The sequence below is a fragment of the Strigops habroptila genome, chromosome 9, assembly GCF_004027225.2.
Source record: "Strigops habroptila isolate Jane chromosome 9, bStrHab1.2.pri, whole genome shotgun sequence".
NCBI lineage: Eukaryota > Metazoa > Chordata > Aves > Psittaciformes > Psittacidae > Strigops > Strigops habroptila.
The window spans coordinates 34,079,347-34,104,261 of record NC_044285.2 but is presented as its reverse complement, the minus strand read 5'-3'; the positions used below and the strand labels follow the sequence as shown (position 1 = coordinate 34,104,261).

Below are 24,915 nucleotides of genomic sequence, written 5' to 3'. Positions count from 1 at the left end.
TATTGAATCTCATCTGCACTGAGAAAATATTATAATATTTTCTCAATTTACAATTGTGTAATCAGGAAAGCAGTGCCAATCCATCCTGTAACTTAGCTCATCAACCTTTAGTTGCTTTTAAATACTGGCTACTTTTATACGCATTACGTATACATAATCCTCGGTAGTCGCAGGGCTTGCTTAGTATTTTCATGACCAAAGGGAGCTCTCTGAGTGCAGAACAAGCATGGCTAATCTTTAAACTTCACACTAGCTTATCTCTGGGCAATATATTGAGTCCCTTGAAGACTCAATTAGTACCATGCCAGACAGTTTCAGTTACATCAGCTTCTATGTTATATCCAAAGGAGCTGTTCCCTGAGAGGATCTGAGTTTGGTTCCTGTGTAGGTGCCGATGTAGCCTGTAGAAGGGGTCAGTGTCTTTTCAGCTACATGGTGCATGGGGGCAACTGTTTTTCTTCCTGTTTGCATCTGCAGCATCGGCTGGAATTTCACTGTATGGAAACTACCTGGATGGGAGGAACTGCTTAGTAGTAAGGATTCCATACCTGCAGTCAATGCCAGATGATCTCAAGTAGAGAGGCTGTTTAAAGGCTACCAGTAGGGGTTGGAGGGGTGAGGCTGGGAGTGGCATTTATCCCAGGAAAGCTGTAGGAATCCCCTAATCTCTGTGGTAAAGCAGAAAGATACTAAAGCAATGGTCTTAAGTTTGTAATGACTCTAAACTGCAGCTTTTTCAGATGCTGGTGATCCTGGAATGACAGATAGACCCATCAGCTCTGTGTATTGCTTAAATGTAAGCACAGATCTGTGGTTAAACTGTTTGAAATGGGAAAGACCAAGCAGAAATCCAGTTGAAGCATGTGATTATGAGTTAATGACACAGAACTGTAGCTTATTCAATGGTTTTAGGTAAAATTCTTCTGCAATTAGCTTATTTCCGGCCTCTGGGTATTTATTAGATATTTTCCCTTCCTGTTATGATGGGAACAGCTCCAGCATATTTAAGAGACAATTGGGAACACACTGGGATATTTAAAGGTTCCCTGAACTTGAATTTGAGTAATGTGTTGGGCTGCTGTGCGAGGACTCTGCTGTGCTATGAGTCTGTTCTGGTGAAATTGGCTCAGTATGAGGTATTTTTTATTATGTGATGATTTTAAAACTCTGGACAGGCTGGGCCAAATCGTGTACTGCAGTCATTGATTTCAAATTTAACTCAGCATTTTGATGCCAGTGATCCTGTAAGAGTTCCCACGGCTGAAGGCTCGCTAGTGAACTTAAAGTTGTCTTGGGTATTTATAGGGTGCCTATTCTTGTAGGGTCTTTCTGACTCTCCTTATTGAGCGAGGGAGCATGGGGAAAGACTCTAAAACACAGTTCCAGGCACCAGGAACTTTGGGTTCAGTTGCCGTTTATGGATTCTGGCATGGTCACTGAATTACTCTGTCTCAGTCCTTCCAGCTGTATCTGCAGTATGGAGTAATATATTATCTGCAGAGGGACACAGGTCTGGTGCATGTGATTAATCTTGCAGATATCAAGTGGTAGGAGTAAATTTATTACTCAATTCTTTCTACTTATTTTGCAGTTTGTGGAATGAACCAAGTGCTGTACTTGTGCTTTTATACAGAGGAAAGCTAACAAAGAAAGCATGATATTGCCATTGCCTACTAATATGAGTTAAATGTCAAGATTATGCAGTTTTGACTTATTTTTCTGTTCCTTTCCCCTTGGAGCAATAAAGGCTGCAGGCACGACATTCTGGGACATCACTGCCCTTCTCTGGAGGTTAGTGGTCACTTTATCTTTAGCCTTGTGTTTGCAGGCACTGGAGTCAGACAGCGTTTTCCCCAGAGCTGGGCTTCCCTGATTTCCTGTGTTATGACTTCAGCTGACAGCAGTGAGATGGTATCAGAGATGCCCTTTGCTTTTGAATTTTCATTTCACTCACAGTTAAAATTCAGGATGTTGATGGCTTTAGGAATATTATTCCAGATGTGTGAACCTCTGGTTCTCCTCTTGGTTATACCTGTACAAACAAATCAGCAGTAATTCCGAAGAGGTGGGCCTACATTAGGGCAAAACTAATATACATAGGAAGTCATTAAACTTGATTGCTATTCACAGAACAAACGTTAATGGCAATGCCGGTTTGATCTGTCTCCAAAGGAGCTTGGCAAGAGTATTGCAAGGACGTTGACTGGATCTATCCCTAGAGGGGAATTTGGGAAGAATGGGGTGTGGAAAACTCAATTCGTTATTCACGTCGTCTCAGGATATTTGTTTAGACTCACTGTTAGCTCTGATGTTCAACATCTAGACTAGGCACTGGTCCATGTGCCTGTAGCTACATACTGCCTTCTCACATTTCTTTCCAGATGGTCTTGTATATTGGTGCCTGCCTGAACACTGAGAAGGAAAAGTTGTGTTGTTGGAACTTAATATTTTTTAACATGGTATTTTCTTAAGTCAGAATGTGTAGAAATAGAGCTCCTTTGTTCAGCTTCTGCACTCCCCGCCCTTAGACAAAAGAACCACAGTTTCCCAGTATATAAAATTTTGACCATGCTAGTATTTTCACAGGAAATACCAAGCTCTTCCACTGTGTCAAAAATAATCTGCTTTTCATTCAGACTCATTAAAATCTTAGATTTTTAGATTTATGATCTTGGATGAAAAAAGATACGTGAGAGGCAGCACATCCTGGCTATATTGTGTATGTATACAGGGATGCTGTTACTTCTCTGTAAATAAATGACATATTTATATGCAAATCCTTGTAGATTTGTAAAATGTCAAACAAACACTTCTATCTCTTTATCTATATTATTTGTTTGGCAATTGGTGTTTTCTGACACTGAAGCCTGAGTTTACATCTGTGATCCTGTTGCAAATCTAGGGGAAATTACCTTTCAAATGGCACATGGCCTGACCTTCATCTCCAGATAATCCAGGAAGAGTTCACATGTGACTGTGGGGACACAAAGGACAGATATAGCAAACCAGTATCTTTATGGCCATATTTAGAACTCAGTAAGTCACTGAATACCCCACACCACAGTTTACTTTCACTTCTTCCTCAGAGGTGAAGGCAGTGTGTTTGTGGTAAACTGCAAGAAATGATTCAGACTCAGAATTACCAAACACTGGAATCAAAGAGCTTATATATATTGCTGCTTTCTTTGCAATATTCTTTTTATCGAAGGAACTTGTGGGAAGTCCTCTAACAGGGAATAACAACAATTAAAATCCCCCCAATCCCACACATTGTACACAAAGTGTAAAAATAGGCATAATTAGAGCAACATAGAGTAATTAGACTCCAGGCCAAGTATGGCAAATTCTTCAGGCTTATATGCATGAATAAAAAGCTGATATAAGGCATAGAGGCCCCTGACTTTCAGTTTCAGAGACAGGCTTTGACCCTCATTTTTCTCCTAATATTAATCACAGATGGATGTATAAACTCTGCAAGGCAGAAATCCTCTTATCTCTCCACTTCTTTGTTTTCTGCAGAGTACTGTGTTTGATTCCAGCCCTGTTTGTTTAGAGCTCTGATACTGCAGCTTTCAACAGTGATGCATATTCAGTTGTTTCTTTAGCATTGAAGGACTTTCACTGAAAATTTCCAAGCCAGGCCTATTTGCCAGCCTGGCAGTATCACTTATAAGAAAGCTGAATCAATTTCTGCTTCAGGAAATTATTATTTCCTGAGAGTCACATTTGTGTTAGCACACAGTAAACAATCAACATGCTCAATGCAGAGGTATGGGAAGAGTGACTTGCAATGTTATTGCTTAGATTTCTGTACAGGGTTTATTCCAGGGTGCAATGGAAGGAGTGCTTTACATGCAGTTGAGCTGGAATGGCACGTTTTTATAAATACTTGGGCAAGATCAAGTGCAACATAAAAAAATAGCCTGAAAGTTCTCAATCAACGCAGGCCTCATTGCTCAATGGTGAAGACATGAGAACTGGAAGCTAGACTGTTGGATTTGCCGTACCTACCTCATTTGGTGTTGACACTGACAGGGCCGCTTTTTCAGAGTGAAACAAATGAGCAGAAAATGTCAATTGTTTGGGGGAACACAGCCCTGCCCTGAAAGGAGGGAAGAGTCTGTGCAGCTGCGTAGCTTCAGCTGCATCACGGGATGCAGGAGGGCACGTGGTGCTCGGGCTGACAGTAGCTGGGAAAGGTGGAGAGAGGCAAAGTAACTGGAAAGTGCAAAATATTGCTGGGTACAAATGCAACACACATGTAACAAATACACAGGATCTTTGTTATATAAAATCCAAGTGCACATAGATCAGTATATGACAGCTCAGCACATTGCAATGGTGATAGGAGGAGCTTTAGTGAATTCTTACCTGATAGACACTGTTTTTTGCAACAGCAAGACCTACCAGAAGAACGCAGTCAAGTGTGACTTTGTTATAGTGACTAGGAAAGGGGGAAGTAGCCTGGATTTTGGTAGGGGCTAAAGGCTAAAAATGAGAGACCAAAGTCCACCTTGTTACCAAGTTAGCAAGAATTCAGTTCAGAGACACCAAAATACACAGGGAATCTGAAATGGCAGGATTTCTGTTCTTACCCCTACGTTTGTGTGGTCAAAAATTTACATGAAAGTTTCATTGTTTTCTGAAAGTAAATTAAAAAAAATTATGTAAATCAAACATCCATGTTTGTGAATCACGGGATTTCCTGTGTGATGACTGCATGCACGCCAGCTCTGAATGGACATTTTGCAAAGTGTGAAGCGTTGGCTATCTGAGAGCTGCGGAGGCAAGGACACGGTGAGCCCTCAGAGATCTCCTTGCAAGAGGCTGCAAGAAAAGGAGTAGATCTGTCGGACATGAAACATATTTTGAGTTGCTGGTTGTGTGTGTAGCTCCTAACACTCTTGCTGTCAGGCTGCTGGCATGTACCCTGTGTACGTATGTATGTGTAGGAAGTGACTGTGGAAACATGCCAGTGTTTTTTAGCTCACTTGGAGTTTCCTTTGTTGAATTACTAATTGTGTTGGTTACTTATGTTGAAGAGACCTTTCTTGCAATGACACAGGTCAAAATGCCTGTGGAACAGCTACCTTGCTGATTCTAGGAGCTATATTTGGTGCAGGCATTTCTCAGAGATTGGGTTTCTGGGCCTTGCTCAGACTTGCCTTCCTCATTCCCTTTGGAGAAATGAAGAAACTTGTTGGGAAGTTTATCAGGCACTGAAAGCTCTGTTGCTACCTCTATCACTGCCAGTGCCACTGCGGGAGGGCAGCTTTCCACCTGCACTGCTTCTGCCTGCAGGCTCAGAAGATGAACTGAGGTGGATTTGGATGTGCAGTGATCACAGGGGTGTGGTGCAATATTGGGCTGTAGAGGGAAAGCACTGACAGTGAGTTTGAAGAAGTCAATGGGGCAGGCTGTAATTTTCAAAGGGAAGTGGGCCCAGACTGGGTTATTTCAATCAAGCCAAGCCACAAACTCTAGAGGAAGTCCAGATCTGATTCAGCTTCCAGGTGTTTAAACTTGCTGCCTTCCCTATCTTTAATGAACCATCTTTACGTTGCCAAAGTCTGTATTTGTGGTTATTTGTTGTTCGTCTACTTTCCAAGCTGAAAACAGCTTTAATTAATTAACTGGCACTAGAGCAGCCTATTTGCTGTAGCACTTGACAAGTGAAGGGCTAATGTCAGCACAGTGACTGTTTGGCTGTCAGACCTGGGGTACAGTACATAACTGCTTATTTGCCCTGATTTACCTGTGGACATAGAGCCATGATGTTTATCAGCATCTGAGATTCAGATTTATACCCAAAAAGCTCAGTGTGTAGCCGTTTGGAGTTGTGCTAGTGATAGAGGCAGAGCAGTGAGTAATAAATGGTACCATGAAGTGGCTTGGAGACTGATATGAAGATAGAGAATCAAAAACGATCGAATCCTGAGGTGGGGTAATTATTTTTAATGACTGTTTACTAGTCTGTGCTTCTTGGAAAGTAAAAGGGTTTCTAGATGGTGCAATGTCTGTTGCTGAGCTGCCAGTTCCTGGGAACAGGTCTGTTTGACCTAAATGGAACCCAACAGATGAAGATTTACATGTTCAAGTAAGTTATTTCAAGACAAAAATACATGAAAGAAAAAAGAATAGTGAAAGGAAACACATTCTGAAGGCAAACTATCCGAGGAGGTTAGGAGACAGGGAATCTGCTTCATGTTAGCTTCATGAGCTTTTGAAGCTTGTGGGCCAGTTATTCTATCAGTTAAAGTTATGAAATTCTTCCAAAGCCATCAGGATTACACCCTTCCACTGGCTTTAGGGATTGGGTCTTCCCACTGGCAGACCATTTGATCTTTCTTGCTTGTAAACACAAATGTGAATTTCTCATAAGGTCTCCTTCATTTCTTACTAGAAATGTGTCTGTTGGCAGCATTTTCTGAACTAAATGCCAAGCAGATTTCAGATGCAATCCTAAGTCCAAGGTTTTGTATATTAAGCCAGTCAGAAGGTTTCTTCAGTAATCTCCAGGAATTCCTTCTTGGCGGTTGGTACCCAAAACCAGAGCCTTGATTTTGACTTCTTTTTTTCCTGCGGGCTTTTTCTAATGGCTGGAGCCTAATGCTCTCTAGTTGGCCTTTTCTGTTGGGATAGGAGTTCAGCATGAAGTCATCATGACAAATGCAATAATTCAGGACAACAAGGAAACTCATTGGGTAAAACTTCAACTGGTGTTACTGTATTTTTGCTTCTTGGTCTTTTCCCAAGAGCGAGAAAGTGTAGCTGCTTGAGGTCAGGTTTGATTTGCGGCTCTTGCGTGCATGGCACTGGAGTTGGCTGCTTGTAGAGGCTTTCTCTTCCCGCTTATGTGGGAAACTAGGGTAGAATATGATTTGGTTCCTGTTTGTGATGGCCCTTGCACTTGATGCCATTTATTATTTGTGTCATGGATTTTCTTTATGTAAGGGGCTTTATAGAAAATAGTCACATGGAGTTGTCCATAGATTTCAAAGTTCTGCACTGTTGCAAAACTAGCTGAGTCAGTTATGGGACTCCTCACCAGAGTGTGGTTCTCAAACTTCACGTCTCTCTTAGAGGAAAGGTGTTAACATTTTTTTTTCTTAGTATTCCAGAAGCACTACTTCACTTTAGGTTTGGTCTTGGTTTTCAATACCTTGAAATGAACTTGTATAGAAATACTCATATAATATTCCCTCTTACTGGCTTTCCAGACCCAAATATTAAAATATTGTATAGTAGCTGAGAAATACAAATAAATGGGATTTTCTTCTGATATTTTAGGAAGAAGTGTAAATCTTTCCTTTGCAATTATGAGAGTTTTGAACTTAGTACATCTAAGTATGCATACTTGTTTTTTAATCAATAGCTGACACTCTTACCAAGACATGTGCCTCCAGAACAGGCTAACACTTTGTTACTGGCTGCTGATGCTCCCTGGTTGTGTGCAGGCAGCACAAGCAATGTCTTGCCTCACCTCTCTGCTTTTACCTCAACAGAGGTCATTAACAGCCATGATACATTTCCATATGAATTTAATGCAGTGTCAGAAATGTGTGAAGCTTGGGTTACCCCTGTGAATGAAGCTGCTTGAGGTTTCTATTCCCCAGCATTAAACCGTAGTCATTTCCCTCCTTCCACACCCAGTGAAGACCTCCTAAGTTGTGGTACCGAGTAACAACTGTTAGTATATTGTCTGAGGGCATCATCAGGCAGTGTTTGTCTCACATGGTGTGTGTACTGTCTTCTTTAAATTCCAGAGCTTTTTGCCTGACATTGCATTATTGCAGGGATTTATTTTATTTTATTTTTTTTTCCTGCTAATGTGGAGAATAGCTTGTTAGAATAGGCAGAGAGATGGGATAATGCCTGTTCTGGAAGGTCCCCTGCACCCTCTTTGTGCTGGAGAATGACTACAGTTTTTAGTGGTTATTTCAAAGATGTTGCGAGTATTTTCTGTAGCCTTTCTCTGTCTAAAAACTAATGATAACAATTAATCTCCTCAGGGCTTCTCCACATCCTAATTACAACCAAGCCTCTCATTAGTCCCACAGGGAGACAGAATCAAATGCCATATGGTATTTTACACTTAGGATGCTGTGCTTACCAGGAGCTGGAAGGAGACAGGAAAAGGGGGAGTTAACAATTCATAGCCATTTATGGAACAGGCACAGCCCTCCTTGGACCCGGTTCAGCAGAGTCTGAGGGCCTCAGATCAGGAACTTTATCTGGCTGGTAATTGCATCGGCATGCTGGCTTTCTTGTGTGCATGTGTGGGCATTTGGTGAGCAGGATACAAAGCTGCAGGATCTTTCTGCTGGCATCCACACACCAGGATGAATTAAGTGTGCACACGTCTCCCGGGAAGGACCATGGCTGGGTTCTACGGTTGCCTGAAAAGTAAAAAGTAAGTGCCATGCTGAGCCCTCCCCTCCACCTTTCCCAAGTGAGCTGAGTCTGGGGCATACTTTGAAATGCTGTCTTTGTTGTATTTCAGTAGCAGCACTGAACAAAATGCTTATGCCTTGAGGATGAGGTACCGTTCTGAGTACAAAAGTGCAAAAAGTCAGTCCTGGCTGAAATACCAAACTGGTGAAAATTGGTCATGGTTTTTTTCCTTGGAGGTATAAACATGAAATATTGAAAAAGGAATTAAGAGCCTTTTCCTGTCTAATTATAGCAAGAGGGAAAAATGTCCTCTTCCTTATTATCTATATTGTTCATATATTAACATATAAAAATAAGAAAAACAGAAATGTACACTGTCTTTTAAAAAATATTCAGTTAGAAATGTGGCAGTGAATGCTCTTGAGAACTTGATGTGCTCAGTTTTTGTATAAGCAACCTGAGGTTTGTTTCTGTAATCGCTCCCTGTTGAGAGATTCAGTTGTATTTAAAATAAATATTTTTATTGCTTCACTGACATATTCTGTTGGAGCAGACTATAAAGGAAGAAGAGAATAGGACAATGCACGTCGGTCTTTGTGCTTTAAACCACCCTAAAGATATTTTCTGTTTTTCCTTTGACGTTCTCCCTGCTAAGGAATGGAACAAAAATTTCTGCTGCACAAACTGGGCAGTGGGTTTTGATAATATTTTGCATCAACAGACTGTATAGGGCTCTTTTCTTGCATACAGTGTGGGATTGCAGAAAGTGGAAGTGCACAGTGAAAGACAAGCAAAGTTGTATCTTGAGGCTTAGGATGTGAATGCAGTTAAATGTATGGGTAAGTCCTGGTTAGCAGAGGGGGGAAAAGACAGTTCAAAAGTGAAGCTGGCAAGTCACTGTTTCTCCTTTGCCCTCTCCTAAGGGTTGTATCCCTCATACCAACAGTTTGTCTCATATTACTCTCGTAGAAATGCGCGTTGTCAAAGGCACACAATTCCTGTTGGATTTCAGTTAGCATTTCCATCCTATATTGACTCTTTTCCTCCTTCCAAATTTGTAACAGTGTCTATGAGTGGGAATTAATGTTTGGAAAGTGAGTCTGTCTTGGATAAAGGGGGAGGATGCACTGAGAACTAACAAAAGGGCTAAGAATGAGTCCTGATGAAGTTAGGAGGATTGGCACTTGAATTGTTCCTCCCCCCCCCAATCCCTCCAACATCTAATACAGTTAAAAGAAAACTGGAAGTCTGAGGGAGGCTAAAATGGTTGGGCAGATGAAGCTGCTTTCGTGTGTGGCATATGATCCTGGTAGATCTCCACCTGATTTGTGAGGAACAGAGTTTTTTTCTTCAACACATTCTTATTTCTTGTTACTCTTCAGCTATCAAGTTACACTTGATATCTATACAGACTGTATTCCTCAACCTGTTATTTCAGCCCTGTGATGTGTTCCCAAGTGGATTAGTGCAACCATTAATACTTTGCAGTCATTACAAATTTCATGTACTGCTCTGGCTGTGATTATTGCAGTTAAAACGAGTCTAAGACACCAGCTGCAGTAACAGTGATGCTTTTAGCCTATGATTAATTTTGGATGAAATTTGTTTGGAGTTTGACATGAAGTATTTGTCTTTCTGCACCACTGAGTCGTTGAACAGCTTCCCCAAATCCTCACGTGGTCATTTGAGGATCAAAAACCAAGGAGTTACTTGCTTTCTGAATGAAAACTATTTTGGAATGAAAAGACTTTTATATTTTAAGCAGTTGGCTTGGGTATGAGTAGGGATTTGGCCAAAGTGCACAGAGCTCAGCGCCGGCCATGGAACCTACGCTGATACTGGGAAAGCGTCTGGGCTGTTTGAAAAGCTGCTCTGGGTAGTGCTCTCCTGTGCTGCTGTCACATTTACCTTCACCCCCTCACATTTTGCAAGGGGGAGCAAATGCTCTGCCTTGGTACACTGCAATAATGTGTGGCTGAATATGATCTCTGTGCAGAGAGCCGTGTCCCTGTGCTTTGTTAATGTTCTTTTATGAGATGTCTCATAAAAAATAAAAAGCCCAAAGCCTAATCCAGGTAATTATTCATCACAGCCCCAATCTTGGCTGCTATTCCACTGAAATAAAGGTTTTAGATTGCTTTCATATTTCTCTTTAACCAGCATCTGCAACCTTAAGAATCTTAAATTGGTCTTACAATAAGTTTATAGCTCATCATCCTTGCTGCAGGGTTTTGTTGTGCTCGGTCCTGGTATGGTGTCAGAAAAATACTAGATCTGGACACATAGAATGAATTTTTCTAAAGCCTGTGGAGGAATCTTTTCATACATCTCTCAGCTTTTGGTACTAGCCAAATACATAGTTACAAGCAGAAAGTGTGGTTGCTGGAATACTAAGGTTCACTGATGGTCAACGCAAACTGCCAATTTCCAAAGACAAATATAGTATGTTAGAAGTTATATAAAATATTTGGCTGAAGGCTTTGCATGCCAGCTCAGAACTGGTTTCTATAGACTTACAGACTATAAGGAAATGTATTTAACTAGTCTTTACTTAATGTGGTCACTCAGGATTTCATGGTGCACTTCACAAGCAATTCCAGAATTATGGGCATATTTTAGTTTGAATGTCCTCTGCTATGCCAAGCTTTGCACTTCCAGTGGGGTAGTATATTATTTTCTTACAGCGCAAAATTGTCAAAAAATACTGATGTGCACTCTTATCCTGCAAAGAAGTTCAGCATTTGGGCAAAGCAAGTTCATCAATGGATGCATCAGTATAATTTTTAATATATTTTTAGATTGAGATGAAAGTCATTGTAAATATAAAATGATGTTATGACCACAAAATCAGGTAAAATGTGTTTTCTGGATTAGATGCTGTTGCTCTGGTGCTGTAGCTCACATTGTTGCCTGTCCAGATGAGTCTCAGGAAGAGCTTTTGGTGTTTACTGAGATTATTGCAAAGATGTTGTAGTGCTGTTCCCCTGGTGGATAACCAGCTGAGCTGTCTGTTCACTGCCTCCTGTGCCTTTGCCTCAAGCCCTCTTGATGGAAAGGCTTACAGGAGACAGTGGCAGGAGTGCCAGAAGTTCCTTCATCCTTGGTGCATAATCCACTTCTTACAGCTTTTATATGTGTGTGGGGTCCTTACAGCCCTTGGTTACCCATCCACACATCCACAGCAAGCAGCTGTTGTTTTAGCTTGGACACTAGCAAGTGAATTGGAAGTCGTTTAGAGCTCCACGAACTGCTACTGAAGTAGCAACTTGGCACTGTGGAGAACAGGGCAGTTTAGAACTGTTGGTTCTTCTCTGTCGGCAGCTCATTTGCCTCCTGTGGCCCTTCTTGCTTTCCGGAGGCGTGTAATCACTGCAGGGTCGAAGTAGCTGTGTTTACTGACTGTCCACAACACATGATGCTTTGCCGTTTGGCACAGTTTTAGACACGGAGCATCTCTCCAGGTCTCTCAGGTTGTTTAAAGTGAGACACTGAGTCCCCTGGGCATCTTGCTTGTGGCATTCCCCAGCACACCTGTGCTCAGCCTGGCAGTGGTCTGTGGGGTCAGTGGGGCTGCCAGGAGGCCATGCAGCTTTGGAGCCGGTGTGTGCTGCTTGGGAGCTGTGGCAGAGCTGGTGCCTTGGTCCTGTGGTGATCTGGGGGTCTGTCTGTGTGGCCAATGAATTTTGGTGAGGTGAAATGCTTCCTATGAACACTTTGAGATTCTTATATATTTGCTTACCTTTACTGTATACCATGTCATTTATTGTGCACACAGGATTTCCCAATGAGGGCAAGAATTGCTCATTAACCACTTTTCAGTGGCTTTTTTTTGAGATGAAAACATGTGGGGATGAGAGCTGATTCCGGCCCAGCAAAGCAAGTCCACCAGTGCAGAGACAACCCCTGGATCCACACAGGAGTGACAATACTGGGTTTTAAGAAACAGCTTATGGAATGTGCAAGAGGCAGATCATTGAACAGGAAGGCGGAGAGCTCTCCCAGCTGGGACCAAGTCAGAGAGAGTGAGCTGAGGTGAAAGGACTCCCCAGGCATTGTGAGTCTCTCAGGGAAATCTTTTAATACACAACCTATGAGCGTGTTCCTGTACATGGCAATTATACAGAGTATTTTGACATTTGTGAGCATTTTGTCTTCAGCTCACAGGGATTGTTCGGTGCTATGCCTGGTATTAAATGTGTGGAGGCTTAAGTCCTATTTTCTAACTCAAGAATAGTAGAAAGGGTGAACAAAAGCAGTCAGGAGGTGGCAGAGCCATGGCACTGCAGACGGTTGGGCACAGTTAGTACAATGGTGCTGTATTATTAACAAAAAGATCAACTATTTCTCTTTGTTGATTCATTCCATTCGACTCATCTCTGTGCAAGAAGTTCAATTCTGGCTTAATACACCAGTGAGTCACTCCACATCTCCCAGTCCCCCTCATTCTGTTCATGTTTCTCTCTGGATGGTGTTTGTTTTAGCAGCCACAGTGATGTGGTGCATTTGCTGGCTGTTAGGCAGAGGAATTCCAAGCAGGCATGACCATTTGTATGATTTCAGTAGAACAGTCTTTTCTTTATTGCCAAGGTGCTGAATATTTGACAGTTGTGCATCTCTAATGCTGCCTGTTCTACTTCTCTTGCACTAGAGAAGTAGAAGTAGAAGCTTCTTGGTTTGGGACAATCTGCAGAATGTGATTCTCACTCTCCTGCACCACTTGACTGTCATTGTTTTGCCAGACTGAGCTGTGAAAACATCTTTTCATAATTTTGCCTTGTGTTCTCTTATACAGAAAATTCTGCTGCTCAAAATGTGTAGCTTCGTACCCTTACAGCCAGCTGGAGAGATCAATTTGTCAATTTTCTCCTTGTATGGAGGTCTGGAAAGTTTAATGACTGTGTTGTGAACCCTAGAATTGGCTTTAGAAGCTGAAATCTGGCTACAGATATGTGGGACAAAAATGTAGTAGGTCCAAGCTGTGCTTCCAGTAGGTAACCTACCTGAGCTGGTGTAGGGCAGCGAGAGCTGATCACCAGCCAAACTCGGGAAAATCTCAGGTCTGTCTGTGGGAAAACAGGAAAAAATCCCAAAGTTATTCCAAGGTTGATGTTCCCTCCAGCCCTGCCAATTTCTCCTAAGGGTAAGAAAACAGATCAGCACAAGGTGCTCTGCTCTAACATGATCCAAGCTTATATAGTTCTGCATTAAATCTGTTGTAGTTTTAGAGTTGGTAAAACTATTATGGATCACAGAGTTTTAAGCAGTATTTCGAATACAGCAAATACAAACTGCAGAATTTTGATTATTTTTTTTTTTAATCTTGTTATATTATTCATAATTATTTGTATGAAGCAGGTGGCTCTCCAAGGCTCCATTGTGGGAGTCACTGTTTAAACAAACAAAAAAGTCAGTCAGTTGATACCCTGTCTGATTTTGCTTGCAGATGCTGAGCTGTCACTGTTCATCACTGCATTAACAGCCAGGGTTACACTAACAGCTCAACATTCCCAGCACCATGTTCATGAAAAAGCCAAGACCTGGGCTACACACATAATTATTCATTTTTTAACTGTATACTTATACTGGAATGTGCTGCTGCATTCATATGGGTGTTCAGGTGCCAAGATGGTCTGTGGTCTGTCCTATCACTGTGTTACAGCATGTTGGTATCTTTGTGACTGCTGTGGTTTAACCCCAGCGGCAGCTCAGCCCCACGCAGCCGCTCACTCCCCCACAGCAGCGCAGGGGGAGAATCAGAAAAGCAAAAGTGAGAAAACTCCTGCTTGAGATAAAGACAGTTTAATGGGTACAGCAAAAGCTGCACTCGACCAAAGCCAAGCACGGAACTCATTCACTACTTCTCATGGTCAGGCAGTTGTTGCGCCATCCCCAGGACAGCAGGGCTCTCACACATAACAGTGACTTGGGAAGACAAACACCATCACTCCCAACGTCCCCCCTTCCTCCTTCTCCCCCAGCTTCCCATGCGAGCATGACACCACACGGTCTGGGATATCCCTGGGGTCAGTCGGGGTCAGCTGTCCCGCTGTGTCCCCTCCCAACTCCTGGTGCACCCCCAGCCTCCTCGCTGGTGGGGTGGGGTGAGGAGCAGAAAAGGCCTTGACTCCGTGTAAGCGCTGCTCAGCAGTAACGGAACATCCCTGTGTTATCAGCACTGTTCTCAGCACAGATCCAAACCATCGCCCCACGCCAGCTACTGCGGAGAAAATTAACTCTACCCCAGCCCAAACCAGCACACTGTTAGAGGGGACTGCAGCCCTCTCAGCCAGAGCAGGGTAACTTGGCTCTGCAGACAAAGCTGCCTGATTTTGCTTTTACCCATCTAGCCAGAGCTAAGGCAGCATTCCAGCTTATTTTTTGTGGTGGTTGTTTCTTTTGGCTTCTGAAGTTTCAGGGATCTGGTGCTAATTAGTGAACTAAATGTTTGACTTTTATTCATGATTAATGCATTTATGCTTATTCATTCTGAAAAATATGTAACACTACACTTTTGCCAGGGCTTGTAAGTATCACTCATCTAACAACACAGTTCTGATCCCTATAGTAGCTCAGATGCAAATGAGATGTATTTGAGTGCGCTAGCCCAGAATTATGATGCAGACATCGTGTTCATTGTCAAGCTATCTGTGAAGGTGGAAAAATACAGATCTGATGGAGGTGCAGAGGAATTGTTTGCTGGTTCACCCCAGCAGTCAAACTGCTTTCCATCATCTCAGTTTAGTCAAAAGAATGTTCGAGAAGTGGAAGTTTCATTGCTTTCCTTCAAACAATGCAAACTGTCTTATTGCTTCCTTTCTTGCAGACTTGGCCTGTGAAGACCTTACAGAATGTCTGTCCCCACCTGCTTCCCTCCCCATTGCCTACTTGTCAGTACCCCAGGTGTCATCCTCCTGGGTTTTTCTGTCACATACCCTCTTTGCTCCCTGATTCTATCATACCACCTCCTTTAAAACACTGTTGAATATAGCTTGGTATTCCATTGGTGCAAAACAGCATTAGCTCAGATAATCTTAATTTAGATTATCCTATTTTAGAGAAGTATTTGTGTCTGCAATCCTGGAGAAGCAGGATCCCTTTTTAGTGGTTGCTCATACTAAAGAGAAAAGTCAGTAGATGCCCTTGGGACAGAAATGGCTCAGGGGCTGTTTTAAGCACATGCATCATCTCCCTTGGCTCTGACAGCTCTCCATGTGCTTCAAGACCAAACGTACTTCAGAAGCTGATGAACTTGAGGCTCTAGAGAGAGCAACCAGGAGAGAAGAGCAGGGACAGCAGGAGGTTTCCTTTAGAGCAAAAGAAGGGAGACGCAACTACAGAAGAGCTCCTTCTACAAGCATGGAAGCTGCCCCAGGCCTTCCTTCATCAGGAGCCAAAATGGGGTCTGAATTCCAGAAATATCCAGGGGCAGTGGGAACGCAGCGGGTTTAGCCAGCCAGACACAGTATCTTTCAACATACGAAGGAGCTGGCCTTGCTTTTATTTGTGTGTGTGTGTGTGTGTGCAGGCAGTAGATGTTGCTCCAGCTAGGTTTTGGAACTTCATATGAAGAGAGATTTCCTGAGCTTCCTGCCAAAGGCAGCCTCTGAGACCACAAAGCCTGTATTTTATTTGCTCTTTTATAGCCAAAAGATGGCTGACTGTTTCTGTGGCAGTTTGATCTTCAGAGTGAAAATTTGGAACACAGTTCACCCTGGAAATTTCTGTTATAAGCCTCTCTTTTTTTCCAGTGCACTTTGAATTCTTGGGCATTGAATATCTATATTCTCTCCTCTTGGAAGAAATGTGTCCTGGGAAGTTTGATCTATCTGAAGATTTTTTTTTTTATTTTTTTTTTTTTTCCTTAAGCTGCTCTTTAACCAAATTGAGTGATAAGTGTCTGTTTTGGAGAAACCTTAAAAAAAAAAAAAGGAAAGCTTTAGACATAGCCGAAAGTGCCATGTTTCAGTTCTGGCATTCAGTTTGCTATTGTTTCAGCCTCATTTCCCTGCAATATTCAAACAGCTTAATTTGGTAAAAATGTCTCCAGACTCTCTCTTTCAGGCCCAGAATATAACAATTCTTCTCATTTTGTTAGAATAAGATCTTGGAAATCAGTGTGAAACTCAAGTGAGGGGTATGGCAGATATGCAGGCTGCTCTTGCAAAATTTTATGGGTTTTGTTATTTATCTTTTGCGTAGTGGTAGCACTTGATAGCAGTGTCAGTTTGATTCTGGCATGCTGGTCTCCTATAATGGAGATAGTGCTTAGCTCATCCACAAGGATCATTAAGCTTTCCAGGCATTCAGTGTGACCATCTCGATTCCACAGGTAAAGAAACTCAAGGCTGAGCGATAAATAACTCTGCTACCATCAGCAATCCAGTAATTTGCTCTGTTGTCCAGTGATAGAGCCAGGAAAATCAGCCAGTTCTCCCAAGTCTCAGCTCAGTAGTCTCCATCTGTGAGCATATGTTTAAAAGATGAGCTCTGTCTCAAAGATTTTGCTGTCTAAACTAATAATTGTCACCTTCACAGTTTGCAGATATTGGCAATTCCCATGGAGTTTTCTCAGACAACACAGTTTTTCAAGCCCCTGTAGAGCATGTTGAAGCCAGCTGATGGTAAACTCCTTTCCTTAGCTACCTTTTGGTGACCCCTGCGAAGCAACCTGCGGACTCCTAGGGCTTTGCTCACCACAGGTCAGGTATCAGTCATCTATCTTTTTGGTGGGAGGCCACAGGTGGAACAAAATCAATTAGGAGTTTGGAGAGGGAGTAAAAAGCACACAGAAGGTAGAAAACAGTAGCCAGATATGCCCAGCACCAGGTCTGGGATGGAAGATGATGCGTATTTGTTGCATTTGCCACACAGGAAGGCAGAGGCAGTAAGCTTTTCTTGACTCTGACATCTTGACTCCCATTAGCATGAGGCATGTCTGCTATTTAGTGATTGTGGCTTGACATTTCCTGTTGCTTCGCTCTTGAAACTGTTTCCAAAGGCAGTAATGCTTACTGGGTGTAGCTCCCCAACTGGCCAAGGCAGCCTTTGGTTACATCCTTCTTGATTTTTAAATGCATGTTCCTCTTCCTTGCCAGCTACTCCCAATGTATCCATGTCAAGTAGATCTGAGAGTGCCTGCTGCTGCTGGCAATGTACTAGCTCCTTAGCACGGTTGCTGGATGACTCTGCTGCTGCTTTTACTTCTTTTTAGGAAGAGTGGAAGAAGATCCTCATTCCAGCTGTTTCCTAAAATTTCCCCAGTGTGGTAGTGTGAAGAAAAGGAATTACAACATGGGAAAACCACCAACTTATTCCTATGCTAATGCCAAATGTTGCAATTCAACTGGGTCATTTAATGTACATTCTTTTAAAACAGAGACAGTCTGGGTCCAAAATATTGGCTGAGCTTTTGCGTGTGCTTAGATCATGACTATGTTAGTGCCAGCCTGGATTTGAGCAAAGTTCTGTCGCATTTCTCCTGATTGGTGCAGACCAGAAAATGCACTGAAAAAAACATGATAAATTTATCAGGATGGGCTATTCAGGAACATTTAACTTAACTTTTGGCAAAGAGGTAGATATCTGCTCTAGCGTCTGAGCAGATACCAACTTGCATTGGAGATCCTTGCACTGACAGCAGCTACACCAGGTCATGCTAATAAGCACTGCAGAGTAATTAGCTGTATGAGGGCAGCTCGAAGTGACATGTCCAAACCAGGATAATCTCTCTGGCGCGGGTGCCAAGTGTCACAAAGCTGCGGTAGCAGGGACTTCAGTTTGGCCTCTCAAGCTGAGTACAAGCTAACAGCTGCTCTGCTCCTGGTCCCTGCCTCAGGTTTAAGGTAACACAGGTCTGTGTATATACACTGCAGTCATGTCCCCACTGCAGGGAGACCCTACTGCAGTGATTTAGCAAATGGCATGGCTGCTGAGAGGGCATGAGTCTGTGGGGACAGGCATGGGACAGAGGCATTTACTCTCTCAGTTCCTGCATTGGTAACAGAGTGCATTTCCATTGCTTTTCTGTAGTAGCCTATGAATGTTTTTCTCTCATTTGCCCTTCCCCCTTCTTATGCTTTTGGCTTCTCACACAATTACAGACTGAGCCTGTGTGACTGTATGAAAGGCATTTCCTCCTGTTACTTTTTTTTTTTAAAGTCAGCTTCAGCCCACCAGCTGCTTTCCATTAGTGTTACACACACACTCACTGGGAGGGCAGCACATAATGCTTCAGGCACTGCTGAATTGCAGAAATCCTTCAGAATTGCTGTCAGGCAGAGGCTTCTCAAAGCAGAATGTAGGTAAAAAGAGTTCAGCGCACTGGGACCTGTCTTCTGGCAAGCCTTCTCTGAGAAGCCAAGGTGTGGGGACAGAGGGTGGTGAGGGGGTGTTTGAATGCGAAGTGTGAAGGCTGTGAATAGATCTCTTTATGTTGGCGGTTGTTTGGGCTGGATATCTCATCAGGGGTCAGAACTGAATGTTGTCTGTTGCTGTGGGGAATTATGACCCTCTACTTGATCCTGGGAGAGTATTTTATTGATATTAAATATTACCTAGTTGCTTATCCAGACTTCCTCATGGCTACTATTGCTGTATTATTTCTGATTATTGGAAAAGGACCTTAAACTTCCTTAAACTCTCCCTCCTTTGGTGAAAATTGCAAGAGCAGTATTCATTAACTTTGTCAACTCCTCCTGTCAGTTTTATCAGTGGAGGCGGTAGCAAGTGTCCTAACGTAAACTGCTGATTGTGCTGTTCTCTTATGCCTACCTGAAACAGTCATGGTCTGACTAGGACATACCAGCTAGGGGCTGGTGAAACCCCCTGGGAATTTCAACCTAGAAACACTATACTCTAGGAGAGTACAATGGGATCAGCTGTGCAAGGTCAGATCCCAGTTCCTTCTGTCCTGTTGGGCAGTACTCTGTTTCAGCAAAGTTTTTGTGGGATCCCACACTATTCAGCATGTTCCCTGAACATGAACCTTGAAGTGCAGTTTGTGTGGCTCATTGCATGGATAGCAAAGGGAGCTTTGTTTGTTGGATTTCTGATATGCTCAAGGGGTGTGAAAATTGAATAGAAATCTTGCTGGCTCTGCTGTTGCTTTATGGTTGACTCTGGAATCCTGTTCTGTAGAGTTGCAGAGGGTGAACTTCATTTAATTGTTGTTGGATTAGTGGGTTCATTGATAGTTCCTTGCAGGGTTCCCAGGGAGGGAAGCAATTAACCACATTTTGTCAGAACAAAGTCCTCTCATGTGCTTTAATAGGATACAGTACAAATTTAACCTGTCAGTCACCTTTTGCTTCAGAATGTATTCTGAATACTAAACTGTCTTGCATTCTGTGTTTCTTTGAAACCGGCGTTCAGGAGAAATACAGGGGCTTTTTCTGAGGTCCTGCAGTAGCTTTGGAGCATGTTCTGGGGAGGCTGGCTGCAAGGTGGTGGCCTAGAGGACCAGATGAGGGGTGTGCATTTCCCTATGCTGATCCACCTTGCTGTGCAAAATTTGTGTCCTGAAATCTGGAGCTTAAGCTTGATTTCACGTGATTTTTGTAGCATAAGCGAAATTGATCTTTAAAAGCTCCAGGCAAAAATTTCTTCTCTTCCTCTTGGCTGCTTGCCATTGTCTGTCTCCTATAGACTATGAAGATGCTAACTGAATGCAGTGCCTCGTATTCTTCAGTCTTTATTTCCTCAAGCATTTAGTTGATAGGAAAGGGGCTGTTTAGGGTTCAGCATCTCCTTTGATCACTCTGTCATAAGATCTTCTGGAATGCTTATACAGAAGCATGCGACTGAAGCTGAAGAAACACTGAAGTTGGAGTAGGAACTTGCTGGGCAGTCTCCAAGTCTTCTTCTCCACTGGAGAGACAGCAAGGAGGCTCTGTCCCTTTTCTGAGGCTGAGCTGAAAGTGTTTCTGTTTGTCTTGGGCCTTTGTTAAATGCAGGAAACGTGAGTCCTGTACAATGTTAACTTCCCAGGAGTCCTTAAATACACAAACCAAGCACTGAAAGAGAATTGCCTTTTCTTCTTTTAGCATTCTCCTCCACCCCCCCATGATGTACATATTCAGTAATGTACTCGGCGACAGAAAGGGAATGGTCAGAACACCACCCTGGGACTTTATTTCTTTTGCCCTATCACTGCCCTCCCATAGAGCACTGCACATATCTGCAGTTGCCCCAGCTCCTAAAAGGGAGACAATGATATTTCTCCTCTTCCTGGAGATTTCTTTTTTTTTTTTTTTATCTTAAGACTCATTAGTTCCTTTAATGAGTTGAAGAGCTCCAAGTGAATGCAACACAGTAGGGTTATTAATGGAAGTTTTGTATGGGATAGCAGGGAGCCTACATCTAAACCATCAAACCAGTTGAGTGGTGATTGCTAACTATGTCCTGTGCCCTGCTTTGAAAGTAAAGCAAGCTCTCCAAGTGCATAGGAGTTTTATTGCTTTAAAATACACCCTGGCAATGCAAATAGGGTCTAGTAATGTCAGGTTTATTGTTGTGATTGCATCTATATGGGAAGCCACTTCACTATTTGCAAATAATTCGTTAACTCATAGGTGTAATAATCCAGCCCATCACCCTGTGCAAGGAGAGGTGAACACCTTGTAGTCAATCCTTGCTGCTCTCAGTAGCTTTCAGTCTTTTCCATGGCCTTACATTGGAATTGGTGCAGGGAGGCAGGACCAGGCCTGGTTTTTAAGGTGTCTAGCAAAGACTGAGCATCTTGTTTGTACTGTACCTCTGCACCAGGATGCCTATGCATATGCAGGGATTGCAAATGCTGTTTGAGAGAGGACTAAGAGCATGATTAGAAAGTTGTAGACTGAGGAAATGTGCCCGCTGTTCCACTTCTAGTAGGAAGCAAACAATTGCTGTGACTTGACAACTCTGCTACCTTGGCTGACCATAGCTATCAATCTGTCACTGCTCTGCCCTGACGGCTCCCCCGCTGAGGAGACAGTCTCCTTCATCCCTCTGTGAGGGATGCTGTCCTCTAGCATCTCCTAGCCTGAAGAATATCAGAAGTACTGCTCTAAAAGGACATTTGTTTAACCTGATGTTTTTATCACTAAAAATCAATATGCATACAGCATTTATTTAAAATTTTGTCTCTAATGGCATAATGCTCTGGGAAAGCTCTCCGTACAGCTGACTGAACTGTGAATGTACATGGTATTGACACATCCTGACACTGCATCTGTCAGCTGTCATTAGGGCCTGGAAGTGGTGAATGTCCGAAGGTTCGATTAGTTAATGCCTGTGCATTCACATGTATTTGTATTGATGGGGTTTTGTCCTCTTTTTCTCCATTACATTGATCCAGGCTAGGGTTTGTTGCTCAGAACATTTGCTAGCTCTTTTCTGTAAAGTACAACTCTCTGCCACCAGAATTTGAAGTCTAAGTGTTGTCTAAGTGCTAATTTTCCTTCAGGTGTGTCATCAAGCTTTTAATGATGGAACTTACACTTTGCTGTAAATGTGTATCTTTTTCTGGTCATTGCTAACTTAAAGCTTGGAGAAATCCATGATGTTTAGTTTACTGGAAAAAGATGATACTGTGATGAGGCATTCAAAGGCACCAAACCATTAGGTTCTAAATGGGGCACATTTGCCAACCACCAGTGCACCCTGGCAATTGACACTTGACCTCCACATGCCCCAGAGAACTCGGCTTTAAAATCGAGTTAATGCTGGAGCTGATTTGAGTGTGAAGAGACTGACTCAGAGCTGAACTGCTTTACAATTACAGTTCTACTTGTATAAAATATAAACCAATTGGAAGTAAATGCTTGCAGTTATAATAAATGTAATAGTCAAAATATCTCCAAAGGCTGGAGGGATTCTGAGTGGTCAGCTGAGATGATTGAGTAATTCAAATAAATGTAGAGCTGGTGATAACAAAGGTTGATCTGAAACCAGCATTTTCTCTTGCTTTGATTTTATTTCAGGTGGGTAAAGGAGACGTTAGAGGTCTAAATGAGCCAAGTGTCAGGCCCACTCCCATTAGGTGAAAATAAGCTCAAGTCTGGGGACTTGCCAGTTTGTCTTTCTAAGTTTGTTGAATGCTTTCTTGATGTTTTACTTCAGATGCATTTTCCTTTCCCTCAAGAAAAATCTGACATTATCAATGTGCATGTTGTGTGAAGTTGAGGGGGAAAATTTGAGCTGAATTTCTTTTTAATATGGAGAAATAGTCTATGAGAAAGTCTGCTGATTAATAGTTTAATCAAAATGTGCACATTTTCGTGGATAATTGATGAGATGCGGGGGTGAAAAAAGGGAGAAGAGTTGAATGGTTATGATAATCCAAAAGGGAAAAAATCCTAAAAGTCTGTTTTTGTTGCTTTTCAGTATTGTCTAACACAATTCTTTCAAAAACTTCCTCAGTGTGTCTTGCTTAGAAAAGGTATAACCAGTTCTGGTTGCTGCAATGACTTTTTCATTGATTTTAGTAAGTTGAATGAGTTTGTTTAGAACCACAGTGTGTTAATGCATTCCTGTGTTCCCTGCTCACAGATGATTTGTTATACAACAGAAAACCACTGCAGTCTATCTCCTCCATTTCTCCCTACATTCAGCAGCATGGCAGTCTGCATATCTGGGTGGTTGATACAGGGAAAGCTTACGCTGGCCTGGTTTTGCAGGACCTCTGCCTCTTATCTCCATGGTCTGCTCCCTTGTTTTTGGTGGCAGTTCCATCACGTCTGCCTCTGATTTTCTGCACCTTATCTTTTAAGGTTATCTGAGGACGTGGGCTCATAGGAAAGTCCCAGTGCTTTTGGGCATGACACGTTATAGAGTGCGTGGGTGGTAGAGAGGAAATAGAATAGTTTACTGGTGGACCAAATTCGTATGGAATCATAATCTTGCTTGCTGTTGAGATACTTATCTTATTCTATGAATATCTTATTCTAAGAATATGGCAGTATTCTTACACCACTTTGAGGTGAAAAAATGTTAAATGAGGTCCATGCAGAAAAGGGAGCAGGATTGGTTGCTGGGTATTTTCATTTGTTTGTAAAGTTTTCTTACTCTTTAAGTCCTGACAAAGTATATTGGAACTGCTAACTATGTAAATGTATCACCTAGATATCTTCCATAACAAAGGACAGTATTTATGAGCTGCCCTGCTAAACTGTCACATTTCCATTGTTGCTTGACATTTGTACTGTAACTCTCACAGTCTGCAGCTTAATTCTTTTGTCTCTGACAGACACCCATTTAGGAGTCTTGGAAAATACAAAGTGGAGCCAGTTAACATTGAATGATCTTAAAACTAGGTTGCACTTTTGTTTTCATCGAGCAGGAAGATGATGCCATCAGCTAATTTGGTTGATCAATAGCCTTGCTTGCGATAAGGTTTCAAAGCTTGTGGCTAAAAGCTGATTGCACTGGATCCAAAATAAATTTGATCTATCGGTTTCCACTGATGTAGCATAGCTCAGGATGATGCTTCAGTGCTGATGCTTAACTAATTTTAATAATGCTGACAGACTAGCCTGGTGCCTGCTGTGAGGACACTGGAACACATGAACCCTTGGCAGCAGAGCACTTACTTGTGGATGTTTTTTACAGTAGCATGGAGCTGTCATGCTCTAGCAAAGAGCAGTCATAAAGGCTCATTATTCTGAGACAGGGAAGCATCACAGTCTTTGCTGAGCAAGTTTAATGACATCTTTCATTAACGCAAGCTTTGATCCTGGTTTCCTAGAAAGACAGAGGTACTGGTAAGAAGTTAAACTGATTTGTTAGTTTTGGCTGGAGATATAAGTGTTACTGAAAAATGAGTAAAAGTTCTGTGGCTGAAGTGAAAATATGTGTGAGCCATGTCTCTGATCAGCATTTGGGTATGCACTTTCAGAAAAGATCCCACCATTATCTTTTTTCATGCTGGGTGGTACCATATTCTGCTAGGAAAGTAGGCTAAAATTTAACTGATGCTCTCATCTCTATTTCAGTGACTACATCATGGCTACGGGACCAACAGAGGTCACACAGTCACCTGAAGCAGGAGACACACTTGAAGAGTGTACAGGTAAGCAGGTGTTCTGTGTATGTATAGCTGATTTGGAAGTCAGGATTTGTTTTCTTCATGGTCAGGGGTCTGTAGTGACTTGTTTTGCAGTATTGTTTTGGGTTTTGTAGTGTAAAAAAAAAATCTGTGTGGCTTTGTCAGCTGGCAATGCTGTGGGAAGGGTCTTTGAATGTGCAGTACTGTAGGGTCATCACCTGATGGAGGATATTCTTTTTGATTCTGGCTTGGATTTTAAAAAACAGAATGTTAGAGTTTGAAGGACTGATTGTTGTGCAGGCTTTGTTGGATCCTGCAGAGGTGGGAGCTGGAGCCTTTAGCCAGCCTCTGCCTGTGGGAGCTGTACCAGCACCCCCACTGCAGCCTCATTCGCTGCTTCTGGCCACAGACAACCACTTACTATTTGTTCTTTAATCTAGTGGCATGGGCTGATGCAAACAGCCATGAGAGAATGGAATAATAGGCAAGAAAGAAAG

General features: G+C 42.4%; 1 protein-coding gene across 7 annotated transcripts in view; it reads left to right on the top strand.

Moving 5' to 3' along the window:
• KIAA1210 (KIAA1210 ortholog) overlaps positions 1–24,915 on the top strand; it is a 61,820-nt gene that overhangs the window by 10,323 nt on the left and 26,582 nt on the right. For 3 of the 7 annotated variants that reach the window (XM_030498122.1, XM_030498117.1, XM_030498123.1), the window contains one exon: positions 24,366–24,442. In XM_030498122.1, the coding sequence (XP_030353982.1) occupies positions 24,376–24,442 (67 nt within the window). In that variant the 5' untranslated portion in view covers positions 24,366–24,375. Of the gene's footprint in view, positions 1–8,221; positions 8,414–18,609; positions 18,756–24,365; positions 24,443–24,915 lie in introns of those variants that run through there. The other 4 variants (XM_030498118.1, XM_030498120.1, XM_030498121.1 and 1 more) reach the window with 4 other exon arrangements.